General features: G+C 41.5%; 5 protein-coding genes across 7 annotated transcripts; 3 read left to right on the plus strand and 2 right to left on the minus strand.

Annotated features, from left to right (window-relative positions):
- Nucleotides 1-4,182, plus strand: LOC108044864 (extracellular superoxide dismutase [Cu-Zn]). Its single transcript, XM_017124026.1, has 6 exons — nt 1-89; nt 2,199-2,268; nt 2,334-2,561; nt 2,734-2,962; nt 3,024-3,045; nt 3,826-4,182. Exons 2-6 carry the CDS (start codon nt 2,206-2,208, stop codon nt 3,935-3,937), a joined length of 654 nt encoding a protein of 217 aa, XP_016979515.1. The 5' UTR covers nt 1-89; nt 2,199-2,205; the 3' UTR covers nt 3,938-4,182.
- Nucleotides 4,183-5,668: 1,486 nt separating this feature from the next.
- On the plus strand, nt 5,669-8,036 carry LOC108044817 (CD151 antigen). Its single transcript, XM_017123961.1, has 3 exons — nt 5,669-5,864; nt 6,895-7,083; nt 7,148-8,036. Exons 1-3 carry the CDS (start codon nt 5,802-5,804, stop codon nt 7,613-7,615), a joined length of 720 nt encoding a protein of 239 aa, XP_016979450.1. The 5' UTR covers nt 5,669-5,801; the 3' UTR covers nt 7,616-8,036.
- A 35-nt stretch (nt 8,037-8,071) lies between these two features.
- On the minus strand, nt 8,072-12,295 carry LOC108044818. 3 transcript variants are annotated; one of them, XM_017123963.1, is made up of 3 exons: nt 11,531-12,295; nt 9,805-10,412; nt 8,072-8,936 (listed from the first exon to the last, which is right to left on the minus strand). In XM_017123963.1, the coding sequence occupies exons 1-3, from the start codon at nt 11,956-11,958 to the stop codon at nt 8,353-8,355; spliced, it is 1,620 nt and encodes a 539-aa protein (XP_016979452.1). In that variant the 5' UTR covers nt 11,959-12,295; the 3' UTR covers nt 8,072-8,352. The 3 variants fall into 3 exon arrangements, with proteins under 3 accessions (XP_016979452.1, XP_016979453.1, XP_016979451.1); XM_017123964.1 differs by having other exon boundaries at nt 8,072-8,924; nt 9,805-10,415; XM_017123962.1 differs by having other exon boundaries at nt 9,805-10,415.
- Nucleotides 12,296-13,993: 1,698 nt separating this feature from the next.
- Nucleotides 13,994-15,696, minus strand: LOC108053662. The gene is made up of 2 exons (XM_044457813.1): nt 15,065-15,696; nt 13,994-14,543 (listed from the first exon to the last, which is right to left on the minus strand). The coding sequence occupies exons 1-2, from the start codon at nt 15,679-15,681 to the stop codon at nt 13,994-13,996; spliced, it is 1,167 nt and encodes a 388-aa protein (XP_044313748.1). The 5' UTR covers nt 15,682-15,696.
- Nucleotides 15,697-16,380: 684 nt separating this feature from the next.
- On the plus strand, nt 16,381-17,232 carry LOC108044851 (translocon-associated protein subunit delta). Its single transcript, XM_017124007.2, has 2 exons — nt 16,381-16,754; nt 16,811-17,232. The coding sequence occupies exons 1-2, from the start codon at nt 16,515-16,517 to the stop codon at nt 17,069-17,071; spliced, it is 501 nt and encodes a 166-aa protein (XP_016979496.1). The 5' UTR covers nt 16,381-16,514; the 3' UTR covers nt 17,072-17,232.
- Nucleotides 17,233-17,268: the final 36 nt, after the last annotated feature.

Here is a 17,268-nt window from a genome sequence, read left to right on the forward strand (position 1 = left end):
CGTCGCAGTTCTCCAACGGTACAGAAGTGCAATCGCTTAATTCTCGCAAAAAACAATCACTACCCAATTATTAAGTACTTGCTAACAAGGTGAGTGCGCAACTGGCAGAATAAAACAAAAAATAAGAACAAGGGCTAGAAATCGGGAATTTTGGGTGAAGGTTAAGCTCAAGTTTAAATTGTGTAATTAAGACGGTTTCTTAATTTATTTGTTTGCTTACTCTTTAGAACCAAATTTAGATATATTACCTGTGATTGCATATTACCAAAAACAAAAACCAGTTACCGCAAGACGCAGTTTATTTCACATATTTTTGATTCTCTCTCTTTCGGCAGTGTTCGTTGTCCGCTTGCCCTTGAGTGGGTTAAGGTAACCAGTTATAAATCCCTAAGTGTGAGTGGGTTAAGCTGGACTTGCTTCCAAAATTAAGGTGTATGTATGATAAATATAATACATATCCCTTGCAATCCACACATTCCACAGTTTTACACTTCAATGAAATTCTTTTTCCTGAAATGTTTGTCGAACAAGTGTTTACAATTTCGTATCTCTCCATATAGGGAAATTAATGGTCTCTTATCTCAAAACTGTATGGTTTGAGCGTTCAAGTTAGATGCCAAGTCACAGAATCAGAAATCAAGTAATCTTTGCCTTATTGTTTGCAAATTCATGATGAGTATCATGATCATATTGTTCAGATAAGGTTTGTTTAATTAGCATAACATTCCACAGGGGATATTTTAATTCAATTGAATTTGACACTTAGCCTGTGTTATTAAATCAAATTATCAAGTCAATCATATTCAATCAGCAAGAGCTGTACACCTGCATTCCTGTAAGGATCTGGAAAGTGAGTGACCCATTAAAAGAGTCCACCACAACTATAATCAAGGCATAAAGCTTCCCTGGGCACAAACTCATTTGGGGTCATTCCTATCTCAAAACTTTGTAGCTTGAGCGTTTAAAATAGTTGCTCAGTCACAGAATCAGAAATCAAGTAATCTTTGCCGTATTGTTTGCAGATTCATGATGAGAACTATGATCCCAATTCTCAGATTAGGTGGGTTTCAATTAGCATAACATTCCGCAGGGGGTATTTTAAGGCAATTGAATTTGAAACTTAAGCTCTGTTATTATTTTCAAATCAATCATATTCAATCAGCAAGCCAAAGCAATAATAACGCTCGTTTGATGGACAAACAATGGCTATTAGTTACAATTTGCGACCCATTTCGTGACAGTTTGAACCAGAATAAATAAATAGGTCCCAAAAAAATACTTATAGTGCCACAATCACATTTCCAGTTCTTTAGATAGGGTCAAAATTCAGTCGGTAACGAGCGTGAGAACCGTAAATTATGGAACCCAGTACAAGTGCAGATAAGGATACGTGTAGAGCAGGTACTGACCGCGTTTGAAGATCGCTTTAGAACATGAGCTGTACCTGATTGCCAGCATATCGCAGACATATTGATAAGGACTAGGGAAACCGGACCAATAAACCATTATTACCGCGATAAACTATGACATCCATCCATTTCATTCATGGGACATTGGAAGTAAAGTGCGTACGAAAAAGAGATTGTTGATTGACCTTCCCGCAGTCACACTTAACCCTGTGAAAAAGGCTGTTTGCATTTAGTTTCGTTTGGGTATCGTTTATTCACACACATAAATAATACCCGTTCGCACATCATATATGACCCACAAATCGTTTCATAAATTGAGGCTAGGCGCTTCAATTCCGCACACAACTGTCCGTTTTTAATGGAATCAAGTGAGTGTGCACCTGATGACGTCCAAATCAGAGATGAGCTTGAATCACGAAGTTTTGGGACTATAAAGAAATACAAAACACTTTGGAATTTAAGACGTTTTGGAAATGTTTCATGAGATTTTAAGATTGTTTTTAAAACAGTTTTTAAAGTTGAATTATCGACCAGCCAATCAATGAAAGCATTTTAGTTATATTTCATAAGCTCATAATATTATTTATTTCTAGACTTAAAGCTTTTCGGAACTATTGTATTGTTGAAGTCATTAATAATAATACATATGTCTAAAACTGAATAGAAAAATGTCACCTTTAGTACATAAAACCATCTCTAGTTTTTATCATTCAATAAAAATATTTATTTATAGCCAAGTTACCCTCTTCACTTGTACACGTGTCTAATTTAACAATGATTTCTATTCAGATTAAAAATGTTGCAATATCTTGTGGTCACCCTGGCACTTTGTGCAACAGTCTGTTCTGCCGCCCAAACGGTAAGTTCAAAGAAAGTTCTAAAAGCGTAACATTACAATTAACTTTGTTAATACTTACTATGCAGCGCAACATGCCCATTCAAGCCATAGCTTATCTGATCGGACCCGTGCAATCGGATAATAGCCAGGTCAAGGGCAATGTGACTTTTACACAGAACGACTGTGGCCAGAATGTCCATGTCCGCGTCCAGTTGGAAGGATTAAAGGAGGGCAAGCACGGCTTCCACATTCACGAAAAGGGAGATCTGACCAATGGATGCATCAGCATGGGTGCCCACTACAATCCCGATAAGGTGGGTCCTTTATCCTTTGAAACTTATTAAATGATATGACATCATGGTCTGTGAATGTATTATTTGTTTAATTGTTGTAATAACACGTGATCATCAAAGACGTTTATTTGATCAGTGAGCTGCTGATACATAAAATTAGTAAATGGTTTTTAATGTTATTTTTCAATTTCAGGTTGATCATGGTGGTCCCGATCACGAGGTGCGTCACGTTGGCGATCTGGGAAACCTGGAAGCTAACTCCTCGGGCATTATCGACATCACATACACGGATCCGGTGATCACTCTAACCGGCAAGAATGCAGTTATTGGCAGGGGATGTGTTGTCCACGAATTGGAGGATGATCTTGGCCTCGGAAACCACACGGACTCCAAGAAGACTGGAAACGCAGGTGGCCGTATTGGTAAGCATTCGGAATTGCAAATAAACAAAATCATATAATTAATACAAATTTATTTTTACAGCCTGCGGTGTTATTGGCATCAAGTAAATATCCCTTCCAACGCGACAGCCAAAGCTGAATGCTGCTCGAATATTTTATGTGTAGTTGTGTAACTTCAGGCACAGTAGCTAATGAAATGTTTTCCCACCTTTTCCACCCACAATCACTCACCCTTTGGCTTTCTTATTTTCGTCAATTAACTGTCGCAGTTCACTGACTCACTCGCTTTACTTTTTCTACTTTCCTGCCGTGTGTTTGTGTGTAATAAAATCAACAAAAATTAACCGAAATCTAAGCTAAACATTAGCAGTCTATGTATGTGCCACTTGTATTCCTGTATTCCACCAACTCATTCATGGCCTAAACAAACTGCCTCGCTTTTCTGGGGTTGGTTGGGTGGGTAGGTATGACAATAGGTTTCTTACCAATCATTTGTACTAACATCATTAACATTAGTGGGCAGCCAAAAAACAAGGGGAATTGGAATAACAACAACGGCTGGAATCGAATGGTTTCTAATCCACCTAAGGGTTCAATCATCTCTGTGAACTTACATTGTGTGTTTTCCAGTGCCCCACCTGTGTCTGTACCTGCACCACAACCACCAAAACGTCATCAACCACTGTACTATGTGCCCCATGGGGAGCCACAAGATCATGTTGTCTATCCACTGCCACTACAGCGCTATCCTTCGTATCCACTGCCATACCCATACCCATATCCGCACCCATATCCCTATCCGTATCCGTTTTCGCACCAATTGTATCTGTGAGATCGCGAATCGCGAAACTACACCTGTTCGCCTGTTCCACCTTTAATTGCAGCTCGGACGTGGACGAATGGCCATGTCGCGATGGTGGCGCCGGCGCCCTCCGCTATTCCCTCTCCATCCTGACCGTCATCGTAGCGATCTTCATGGCGCGCAGCCTCGACTAATTCACTGCACCCCGGAATCGGATCGATTGAGCATGTGGCATGGGATTACTGACCATCGTAGAGATCCGCATTCCCACTTACACCACTAATCACAACCATTAGTCACATATACACACACCCACACAAGTAACTATAATACTCCAGCAAAAACAGCATAATCCACCCAAAATAATGAAATCTAAGGAACTAACTACGCTACTTGTATTATGTTTGAAATTTAATGATAATAAAGTTTGTTATTTGTACTTTGTGTTTTGTACGTGCTGAGATAGTAACAAAATGTTTAAGATGGCAACTTGTTAGATAAGGTTTACCTACATTTAACTCAATAACAGATTAGACAAAGTCACTTGTTAAAATAGTATAAACTTGATTAATTATTAAGAACGCGGAATTGCTAAGGGAGTTTTAATGCCACATCATTTTAAACGTGCTTTGACAAAAAAATGTAATTAGATAAGATTATAAAAATATTTTTAGCCGAACAACATTAAAGAAAAAATATTTTTTATCTTATCCCAATTTCCAATAAAGATAATTATAACTTTATCAAAAGAATCTAAATAATTCAGAAGATAAATTTTCATTCAAACCTTGATATTTCTTTAGATATAAACAAATTTCTAACAAAAACTTTTGAAACCTTCGAAAACTAAGAAAAAATCCAAACTTACAACGCTATTTGGTAAATATAAATAGGTTAACAAATAAATTGACACCTTAAGTAATCAGGAAAACTATAATTAGAATGGGCCAATGCACGGAATAGAAATCCTAAAAACCCTAAAACCCAATAACGTCACCAATGCCTTTATTATTCCTTACGTATTCAAGTAATTGGGGCATAACTTTCCCTGACTTTTGATTGCTGAATTCCAGCTTAGAGCCACAATTTGCTTTAAATTGCGGAAGCCTTCAGCAAATGTTAGCCTTCCAATCATTCAAAGAACTGCAGTTTCAAACGTTTCATGGCCCCAACTAATGGTCAAGCAACAGCTTTTGTTTTTATTTTAGCGAGATTTCTGCGACCAGATATGGCCAGCAAAAGAATGGGTCACCCAGTGGGATTCTAGTAACTTAGGGCCATAATTCCCGACACGCAACATTAACATCATCCAAAAGACTGTGGCATACTTCTGGGCGTCTTTAATTATTTCGCACAGTCCCGACGAATTTCTGCTACTTGGAGACTTAAACCATTTACAACTTTCTTTCGCCTTCGCACGACAACACGCAATTAATTTCGCCTTTCCAAGTGCTAAGTGCCGAACTTTAAAGGGAAACCGAAACACCAGACGTGGGCGACCATTTGAATTTTTATGGTAATAAGTGCAATGACCCACCTGGAAAACCGGAGGTGTAGCCATCGGTGGGTGCAGTGAGGTAATCTCCGGGCGACCCACAAAACGTACCGCCTTTCGCTTTGGTCAAAGTTCTTTGGTATCGAATGTTGAATCAACGAAATGGGTTATGGAGGGCATGGGAAACCCCGAGGCCCTACGCCCTACGCCCGATCCCTATTCCGATTCCCGTGCCTAATCATGCCTGGCCTGAATTCGAATCGGGCCTCCAAGACTTTCACTCGCTTTCACTTATGTTCCGTCCCCGATTGCCACCCCAACCATAATCCCCGGATCCGTTGCCAGCACCAACCCGGAAAGTGGCCACAACAGACCCAAGGGGTTTCTAAAGCCCGTCCGGACAGGCATTGCGGTCAGTTCGTGGTTTAACTTCAGGCCGGCCAGTCGCATCGGGCGATCGCTCAAGCTCTCTGGATTTATCTCCCACCAAAGCGGTTCTAATTTTGGATTTAACTAAACTTAAAATAAGTTCACAGAGTGCTCAATTAAATAAATAAATCAAAATGCGTTCTTGCGGGCCGAGCTTAATTAAATATGTCCTATTTGCCTTTAATGTTCTATTTGCGGTAAGTGAAAATAATGGGATATGAAGGATTCTCTAAAAATGGAAACTAAAATATTTGTGTATAATTAAAGCTTAAGTTAAAAAAAAAAAAAAGGTATATAGAATAAGAAGTGGTTTTAATATGAATAATTTTTTTTACAAAATTATATCCAAAAATTCTGATTTCTTTGAATTTTATAAAATTCACAAAAAATAAAAGATTAGTAAATTAACAAAATCCAGTTTGTTTCGCCAAACTTATCTTCTTTGAAAAATAACCAATACTTGAATTTGACTTAATATAATTTACGTACGTGTTTTAAAAAGTATCTGAATATGTGATAAATCCTAATCAATTGTGAAGACCTATGAAAATATAATCAAGCTTTACCAATTATTACATTTTGGTAAATCTTAAAATAATGAAGATACTACAACTTTCTTAATATATTATATAATATATTGTAACGTTTTAAAAAAAAAACCATTTCGCCACATATCATAAATTTGTAATTTAAGTTTAAATTTTAAATGCCAATAAAATACGTTTATTTTTGTAAAGATAAACCATCAATATCCAAGCACGGATTATTCACTTGTATTTGCCCAGCAATTCCGATTTAATTCGCCATAATTAACGTCACTTTAAGCACTACAATTACGCTTTTGCAGCGAGTCTTGTTCAGGTGCCTCATTTAGATAAGTATCGCTGGAAAATGGCATTCTCACTCGCCATCGACAGGTACTCCCCCGCACCAGAAAACGCGATTTGCTTGAACGACATGCAAGTGATATGCGTGCTCCAAAGGACATGGGCATCGGGTGTCCTTCGCATTGACCAACTGAGCAAGCGACTTACAATGACGCCATGGACTTGAACATGGAATTTCCATTGACTGAGTCGTGGGCGATTTTTATCGTTCAATTAGAATTGGGAATGTAAATACAAATGCCAACTCGAATTAGGACTTGATTGGAAGCCATTACCTAAATTGCTTTACGGATAAATTAAAGGTCGATTCGATTAATCAAATGGAACGATTTTCTTTCAGATCTCCGGCCTGGGAATCCTCATCGCGGGTGCCGTGGTTCTGGCCGATGTGAATGAGTTCAATCACTTTGTGGAGGGCCGAGTCCTAGCTCCCCCAATTGTCCTTATAGTCACGGGTCTGATCATATTCCTGATCGCTTCGCTGGGATGTTTTGGAGCCATCAAGGAGTCACCAACGCTGCTGATAACCGTATGTTTTTTAAATAGCCAATACGATATGATAGGGACCTAAATCATTCAAATTCCCCCACCAGTTCGCTGTCCTGCTGGCAGTCATCTTCATTGTGGAACTGGCTGTGGGCATTGCGGCCAGTGTTTTCAAGAAGGATCTGGAGTCGATGGTGAAGAACTCGCTGCAGGAGTCGATCAAGCGATCGAACAATGAAGACACCATGGCCTGGGATAACATCCAGCAGAAGTTGATGTGCTGCGGAGTTGATTCTCCGGCGGATTGGAGGACACTGAGTGCGAATAAAACACTGCCGGGCAGCTGTTGTCAGCCGCAGTACATCGATACCACCGTGGGACATTGTCTGGAGTCACCGGCTCTGGGCAGGGACAAGTTCTTCCAGGATGGCTGCGTTGGCAAGCTGAAGACCCGCATCGAGAAGAACGCTACTATCCTGATCGGTGTGGGCATCGGCATTGCCTTCATCCAGATTCTGGGCATCATACTGGCCTGCTATCTGGCCAACTCCATTCGACGGGAGAGGGCCAAGTAAGCTCCATCATATCTATTGCTGTTTAAATTTATGTAGTTGAAATTGTTTTACCGTTTAATAACCTGCTCAATCTTCATTACTCCAAAAGAAAAACGAAATGTAAACGAAAAAACGCAACAATTCTTAATCGAATGACTCATTATTACCTATGTTCCATTTAAACAAAATTCTATAAAAAAGGTTTCTGTAATCCCAGTAAACAGTATGTCTATCATCTACTTATTAGTAGATCCTCTATCCTCCTTCTCATTTCCATTATTTTCTCTTTTCATCTATTTCTTAAAAATAACTCTCATATACTAACTATATTTCTAAAATATTTTCTATTACGAACGTATACATGAGAAATTGTTGCTGTGTGTTAACGAATGATTATAATCCATTTGAGGTCACCATTTCCTGGTATTGCTAAATAAATATAACTTTACAAACGACATTTTAGGTGGCTTCTAGTACTCTTTATTGTTAAGAATCTACATTCTGATGCTGTTGCGATTATTGGCCAGGCTCAGCGTCCACTTAAGCTTGAGTCCCGCCATAAAATACATATGGATTCTTAGGGGGTCTACGGTTTAGGGGTACCATCTAGAACTACGGGTGGACGCCGATATGGTGTCTCAGCGGGGTGCGATCGCGTTTTAACGAGTGCTCGACTACTGCTACATCCTCTAGGGGCAAATGCAATTTAATGGTCGGGTTCCACAATCGTGGAACTTGGTTTCTAACCGGAAATCATTCTATTTGCTCTGCAACAGAGCTTCCGAGAGCCGTTCAATGGCCGTGACTGGCGGCTTTCGGGCCTCCTTTTCACCGCTCTCGAGGATTGCGGCTGCAGCTGCTGCCTCGGCTGCTTCCGCCTCCTCCAGGACACGGGCCTCCTCCTGTTCCCGCTGCTTTTGGAAGTGCCTGAACTCGGTGGGTGTGAGCATGCCCCTCAATACCGTTTCATAGCTCACACTAACCCCCTTGGCCCCCATCTTCTGGTGCAACTTCCAGCACTCGCGCTCCTTCAGGCTGCGCACATATGCCGGATAATTGTGATCCGGCTGTTGCACTTGATCCTCACAGTTGGCCGCATTGTTGTTGTTCTCCTTCTTGGCCTCATCCGGCGACATGGTAACAGCGGGCAGCTCATCCTTCTTCGGTGGCTGGTCCATTTTGCCCTGGACTTCGGTGAGGAAAATGGAGACGGGCGGCGCTGTCGGCGGTCGATTGGCGCGGATTCGGGCTGCCAGAGGTGCTATCGATCCACGGCGTATCATGTGAGAGTACTCCTTGGAGGCCAGTTGGAAGGTGGGCGGATAGCTGTCTTGAAACGAGACTGCCAGAAAGCTTTAGTTCGGTTTCAATGGGTTTTAAGATTCTTAATAGTTTTGCACAAATTTTTGTGTAAAACTGAATAATTTATTTTACAAGGTATGGTCACTTTCAAATCGGCACCTTCTTACGAGACATCGGAAACTTACAAATAACTAACATGAAAATAGGTGAAAAATTTGATCAACGTTAAAATAAAAATGTTTAATGCAGATTTTTTGAGAATCAAATCACAAGTCTTTAGAGGTATGCCACTTTGAAATCGGATTAAGTTTGGTAAAGTTATGGACTCTCGAAGACCAATTTTGAGTCACTGTATTACAAGACATCGGAAAACTAGAAATAACTAACATGAAAATGGGTCAAAATTTTGATCAGCGTTAAATTGAAAATTTTGAATGCAGATTTTTAGAGAATCAAATCACAAGTCTTTAGAGGTATGCCACTTTGAAATCGGATAAAATTTGGTAAAATTATGGACTCTAGAAGTCCAATTTTGGGTCACTCTATTACAAGACATCGGAAAATTGAAAATAACCAACATGAAAATGGGTCAAAAATTTGATCAACGTTAAATTGAAAATTTTGAATGCAGATTTTCAGAGAATTGAATTACAAATCTTTAGAGGTATGCAACTTTGGAATCGGATAAAATTTGGAAAGGTTATGGACTCCACAAGTCCAATGGTGGGTCACCTTTTCACAAGCCATTGGAACTTAAATATAACTAACATGAAAAACCGTAAAAAAAAATTGATCATCGTTAAAATGGCAATTTTCCTAAGGCAAACTTCGAGCAAATAATAAACAAAATTTGATAGGATAATGGAATATATAAGGGTGTGTATCCCGACCCAGGTCTTGAGACTTACCCGATTTGCCCGTCTTCCTCAGCAGCGGCGCCCTTCGCTGCGCTACGCCCGACGGCGGCTTGTCAGGACCGCCAATAGGTGGCGACGATACCGCCGTGGAGCTGTTGTCCTCGCGCTCGGAGTCGCTGCCCTCGGAACTCAGCAGCGACACCAGGGTAATGACATCGGGGGCAACGACGCTGCGTGCCCGGTTCAGAGATTTTTTAGAGGCATTTCCGTTGCCGACGGCGGCGGCGGAGGAGGAGGAGGAGGACGAGGTATCCCCGATGACATCCAGGGGCACGGACACCACCGAGGACGAGGGCGTTCTCGTGAAGATTTTGCGGCGCCGCAGCTTCTGCTGGCTGCGCTTGCTGGCGGCAATGACGCCCTTGCTGCTCTCGTCCAATCCGCGGACCGGAGCGGACATAGCACGCACCAGCGGCGGACGCCTCTGGATGGTCAATGCCGGCGAGATGCTCAACGGGATGTCCGGAGTCTCCACCGGATGACTGCCCTCGATGTCGCTAATGTGCTCCGCTTCCGGCTCCACTTCCTGCTCGTTGGTGGCCCTTATCGTCTGCGACAGGACGATATTCAAGTTAATCCGATTCTTGTCCGCCTTGGCGCTGCTGCAAAAGGATAATGAGAAAATGCAACTAAGGTAAGGGAAATCGAAATGGAAATGGAAATGAAAATGGAAAGTTTCGAGTGACCTACTCCCGCCACACCCGGCTAAATTTAAATCAAATTATTTGGCATTAGTTGCGGGGCAATTTATGCTGTTCTCGATTCGAAATCATGCAAGGCACAGAAATAGAAATTAACTTGGGTGTTGGGTTTCGCCACCCCCACTCCATTCGAAAAGGAAACCATGTCAATTACATTGGCAATTGGCGCCCGAAAAGCAGTACAATGAAAGTGAGTCTACGAATCTGCGGAGCATTGAACTCCGCGGCTATCAGGCACTACAATTTGCGCTCAAGTTTTCAGCTTTTCAGGTTTTTAGCCAGCTATCTTGTCAGCGATTCGAGGCAATGATCGACTTAAGTGTGCCGAGGGGTGGTGGGTGTTGGGTGGTGGGTGGTGCTTTGAGGGGAGTCCTCAGCTCCCACATTTGAGCATGTCTAGCGTGTGTTATGCACTGGAACATAAAACTTTGACGTTTGATTCGGGCGTGAAGCATGCAAATTGCACAAAAAACTTGACGCTACGCCCATTTCGAAAGTGACACTTTCGGCATATTTATATAGATGATATCAGGACAGTCATTACGGCTAGAGCCATCGAGCTTATTACGTATACGTATCCGGCGAGGGGAATCCAATACGCACCCTCTGGCTGGCACCAAGGTTAAACAAAGGGACTCGCTCAAGGGTTTCCATAGGTGCGACAATCTACGAAATGTGGCTATTCCAATCCTAGTTTGGCCTCTTCGACGCTTTTTTAAAATCGTCCATTATCTATGGTTGTTAAACTTTATACTTCTTAGAACTATGGGCATAATGATAGTTAATGGAAACCCTTTTATTTTATATTCTAACTTTCACGATCAATTTTAATTAAATTTCAATTCAAATATAAATAAAAGAGAGAAAGTACCAGCAGAAACCATTCTGTTCCCAATGTTGTTATATTTTTCAAAATTTAACTTTAACTTTAGAAATCACAACATTTGAAATAAGCCTCTAACTCGAACGAAGTTACCCAGCCTTTGTAATTGTTAGCACAAGTTAATAATACTCACATCTTGGCCTCAGCGGGTTCAGCCTGCGTAGTCCTTTCCGCTTCCTGGTCCTTTAGCAATGATGAAGTGGAAGACCAGGCCACCAGGCTCTTATCCCTCAGCCTTAAACCCTGGACCTGTGAGGCGGTGATGCGGGGGGCAATCCTCGGAGTGACCTCCTCAACGGCCAGCGATGTCTGCCTGCCCACGGGATACAGCTTCTGACGGATGTTCTCGATGGATCGGCCAACGGAGAGTCCTCTGGAGAGGTAGCCCCTCTGTTGGGCCGAGAATCTGGCCGTCGGTTCGATGAAGGAGTGCTGCTTCCGCACGGACAGTGGCAATTGGTAGCGACCACCGGAAGAGGATGAGGATGAGGATATGTTCGCGGTGGACGAGGGAGCGTTCGTCGTCTGGAGGCGACGACGGCTGGCCACAGACAGCGACATGGTGACAGCCAGTTTATCCTTGATAACCTTGATTAGCAACGGCGACAATGAGTGGTTACTGGAATGAAGTGGGTCTTGGAGTGGTAGAGGCTTACTGCCTTACGTTTCAATTGCCAATCAATGTGGCACATCGAATGCAAATCAATTACGAAGTCATTAAGCCCAGAAGCAATAACTTTGTCAACAAAGTAGACGGACTGAAATGGAAACCCAAAGCGAACACCCAATGAACCGCCAACCGAAAACCGCCAAACGTCACGAAAGCGAAAGCCACTTTTTGGGGATACAATCCCTGTCTGGCCGAGATCGAGGTGGCCTCCACGTCCACTTGGCTCGAATGCCTTGCACCGACTGCGTTTTGTGAATGAAGAATTTCGGACTCCGAACCGGAATCGGGTTTTTTTTTTGGGGGAAGGTTCGTTTATGTTGCCAACAAACAATCAACAAAATCGCAACGTTGGCAAGGAGTCGCCTGTTATGCTGGCTCTCTTTAGAGTTTAGTTGTTTGTTCCATTTCCTGCTCACACCCACACGTCAGACAACCATCCACCGATCTACACTGAAAATTATGTGCAGTTAGTACGATTCTTTAAAACAAAAATGTTTATTCTAAATGAATATCTTAATCTTAAGATTTATAAATATACAATATATATAAATCCATTTTATTAAGGCACATCCTACAATCAAGTGTGCTTGTAATTCTCAACATGTTAAAGTCAAACAAAGCTGAATTGATGAATTGTAAATTAAAGATATAAGCAGTTAGAGATTTAATTGTATACCAAATTTTTTGATTACACTGTAAGCATTTTTGGGTAATTTGTACATGATTAATCTTTTGTCAGTGCACCCACCCACATGCCAGCCCCAGGTTTTTCCCACTCCCTCCGTGGACACGTGCAATTTCGGTGGGTCTGGCAAGTTTTCGACTGCGACTCAATGAACCCGCACGAACTTTTGTTTTCATTTGCGAACCACCCAGCCACCCAAAGCCCAGCAATCGAAAGGATTACAGCATTTTTGGCAATATGCAAATCCGGCCATGAATGAATGAATTTTGGCCAAATAAAGAAGAGGTGAGAGGAGAATTGCGTACAAGTCGCTCAATGTCAGCGAAATGTTAGATGCAAATTCAGTTGTCATAATATGGGTATGAGTATCTCCGCTCCGGATGGGATAGCAAGTGAAAAACTTTCACATTTGTGACAATTTCAAATTCATCAAAGACATGCAAAGTTCGGTGGATGAGTTCCGTGCGCGGTGGCAATCAAAGAAAAGTAACGAACATAACAGAACAGAAGCCCGGAGCCCAAGCCAAACACAAACACAAAATGGCATAAAACCAAAAAAAAAAAAAAAAAAAAAAAAGCAAAACCAAATCAAGCCCACTTCAAGGTCACAGCCACATCAACCAAACATATGCCTGTTAGCCAAAGTATTTGTACGAGTGTATGTATTCGGATTTCTGATTGCCAATAAAATGTACTTAAAACAAAGCTGAAAGGCCAATTCGGGGTGGATGGGCATTAATCATTTCCAGTCGGTAGTCAATATTTATGGCCTGACTTTGACGACGCGCTTTGTACCGATCGGACAGGACTCCGGATTGGGTATTTCACTTTTTCCCCGACTTGTGCAATTCAAAATCAATTACATTCGAAATGCCGTAAATATTAGACGGAGTCGCAACCAAATACGGAGCGGTACCAAAAGGGAAACATGTCAGACAAAAACTTATTTTAATTAGAAGAGGCGTCGATACCAAATTACTGTGACTGGAACGGCATGGACATAACTTTTCGGTATACTGAGTCTCATTACATTGCAATAAATAAACTTATTTAAAACGCAAAAAATGAAAATAAACATATTTGAAAAGTAATCGCTGAAACAAAGATATTTTAATCGTATTAGGTAAACTGGCAAATATTTTTTTTGCCATACCTATAATAAATGTTTTTATTCCGCTTCACACAATCTGAATATAATAGGTATATTTCCATTTAAAATAAACACAGATTGTTAGGTCAGATTACACATCTATTTCACAAACGAATAAAGTTAACTGCTCACAGGTTCTATCATACATTACTGAATTCCAGAAGAGAACACAGTTATTGGAGGAACCGCCACTTGGTTCCGACCAATGCCACTTTAAAAAGCTTGCTATGTTTCCGGTGGTCGAGGATATGTACTCCCCCTTATTGCCCAAATTGTTTATATCCAGCCAGTATTCATTTGTGTTGATGACTTTCGCAGAAACGTCGTTAAATTCAGTGATATTACTGAAACTGACCAGATGAGCTCCGTTCCGACGACAAAAATCTCCAGCAGCGAACCAATTAAGCTTTTGGTTCTGTTCAATATAATAGAAGCCCGAGCCGATCTTCTCAAAGTTCTTTGGGATGATCTTCTTGGCTTCGCCTTGCGATGAAGCCAGACTGGACTGAATCTGGTGTTGGGCAGCCAATTGTCTTCCAATATCGTCCAGCTTTAATTGTGAGTCCTGACGATTTACATCGCTTAGACTCGATCCTGATCCATGGTGGTAGGAAATATGATCCAGTATCGGCCATATCGCTCTGAAGCAGAATCCACCACATTGGCTTACTAAATCTTTTACTTCACATTCTGAATTTACACTATTCAACGCCAAAATTCAATACAGAGCCACGTAAAACCGAGCAATTTTGGTATTAATCATTATAAAGATGTTGCGAACAGTAAAAAAAGACACCATCGACTGATTCGGTGGCTCTGAAAGGCCTGTTAAATACCCAGACGAGTACTTTTGATAAGCCCGGAATCGACCTATGATGGCCCGACTTCCTCCACGAGATACAAAGTACGAGCGCATTCCAGATAAAGACATTTCGGCTGCAAATAAACGTAAGCTATAATTTCCATGTGAAAGAGAATATTTTTTTCGTTTTCGTTTTGAAATTCAAACTGAAAAATATCGCGCCCTTTTTTGTGTTATACATTTAGCTATTCTCAAGCTAATATTATTGTTAGGTCAGATTACAACTTTTTTGTTTTATTATATATTTACACATCTATTTCACAAACAAATAAATTTATCTGTTCACAGGTTCTATCATACATTTCATAATTGTAGAAGAGAACACAGTGATCGTTGGAACCGCCACTTGGTTCCGACGATTGCCACTTTAAAAAACTTGCTATATTTCCGGTGGTCGAGGATATGTACTCCCCCTTATTGCCCAAATTGTTTATATCCAGCCAGTAATCATTTGTGTTGATGGTTTTCGCAGAAACATCGTTAAATTCAGTGATATTACTGAAACTGACCAGATGAGCTCCCTTCCGACGACAAAAATCTCCAGCAGCGAACCAATTAAGCTTTTGGTTCTGTTCAATATAATAGAAGCCCGTGCCGATCTTCTCAAAGTTCTTTGGGATGATCTTCTTGGCTTCGCCTTGCGATGAAGCCAGACTGGACTGAATCTGGTGTTGGGCAGCCAATTGTCTTCCAATATCGTCCAGCTTTAATTGTGAGTCCTGACGATTTACATCGCTTAGACTCGATCCTGATCCATGGTGGTAGGAAATATGATCCAGTATCGGCCATATCGCTCTGAAGCAGAATCCACCACATTGGCTTACTAAATCTTTTACTTCACATTCTGAATTTACACTATTCAACGCCAAAATTCCATACAGAGCCACGTAAAACCGAGCAATTTTGGTATTAATCATTATAAAAATGCAGTATAGAAAGACACCATCGACTAATTCTGGTGGCTGTGAAAGTCCTCTTAAATACCCAGGCGAGTACTTTTGATAAGCCCGGATTCAACCTTAGATGGCCCCACTTCCTCCACGAGATACAAAGTGCGAGCGCATTCCAGATAAAGATATTTCGGCTGCAAATAATGTAAGCTATAATTTCCAAAGGAAATGGAATTTCGGCTATAATTTCCAAGTGAAAAAGAATCTTTTTCCATTTTCTTTTTAAAATTCAAACTGTAAAATATCGCGGTCTTTTTGTGTTACACATTTTAGCTATTCTCAAGCTAATATTAACCCAAAGTAAGCAGCTCAATAATGAGACCTTAAAAAATATATTGCAAAGACTAGAGAACAAAGACAAACAACAAGCTTTGAGTAATTATTATTATACAAAACATTGATATTGAATGTAAAATAAATATATGTGTTATATGCTATTTCTTAGATAGTTTTTGACCAAAAGATGGTAACTTAAAGAAAAAGGTTATAATTATGAAAAGGACAGCAAACTGTCTTTATAAAAGTTTTAATTTCAATGGATTGCGGAACACCTAAACATATATGTTTAAGATTTCTTAGCTATTTTATAGCTATTTTTACATTGTTATTGCCACCCCTGGCATCGACCAGTGTGACCATCAACCACTTCAGACTTCGGTTATTTTCTCGGCTGTCAAGTGACGTATGGTGCTGTCGTGGCGTTCGTTTTCAGAGAGAAAGAAAGTCCCGAGTTGGATAGCCGCTGAATTCCGCTAATTCTACTGATTCCTCAATAAAAACCACCTTAAAAACCGACCAAGATGTCCCGTCAACTGTTCGCCGTCTGCCTGATTGCCGCCGTTTGTGCGTCCGGAGTATATGGAAGCTGCAAGGCCACCGTCAGCTCCTTCAGCACTCAGGATGCCACGATTCTGACCCAACTGGCCCATGTGGGCGAGTTTACGCTGCAGTGCAGCGGATCTGCTCCCTCTAGCCTGTTCGCCGAGTTCCCCTGCGGCAAGGTAGTGCCGGTGGCCAAAGTGGGCGACGACAAGTACCAGGTGAGCCAGTAATCCTCTCCGGACTTCGTCCAGACTCTAAAACAAACCCTTAATAGGTGAGCTGGGTGGAGGACATCAAGCAGGGCAGCAGTGGCAATGTCCAGGTCCGTCTCTTCGACGAGGATGGCTATGCCAACGTGCGCAAGGCACAGCGTGATGGCGACAAGGTTTCCTCCGTGAAATCCCTGCTGGACATCTCCGTGCCCACCAAGGGCGCCTACAAGGGACCCTGGATCAAGGCCGAGCTCCTGGCCGCTTTCTTGGTCGGCGGATTCGCCTATTTCGCCTTCACCACCAAGGGCAAGGTGCAGTCCTAAGAACGCGGATGCCTTCGTCATCGATTCCTTGAATGAAATTCATTCGCACTAAAATCATGTAGCATCAAATTGGCCGGGTCCCAGAGATTTTTCCACATTTTGTACACCTAAGCATTGGATCGCCTGCGCCGCCCCAAAAATAAACAGATCGAAAAAACCAACCCAAGAAATCTATTTGAGATTAATTTAAGTTTAAT

This window comes from Drosophila rhopaloa, unplaced genomic scaffold, assembly GCF_018152115.1.
Source record: "Drosophila rhopaloa isolate 14029-0021.01 unplaced genomic scaffold, ASM1815211v1 contig_115, whole genome shotgun sequence".
In the NCBI taxonomy this organism is placed as follows: Eukaryota; Metazoa; Arthropoda; class Insecta; order Diptera; family Drosophilidae; genus Drosophila; species Drosophila rhopaloa.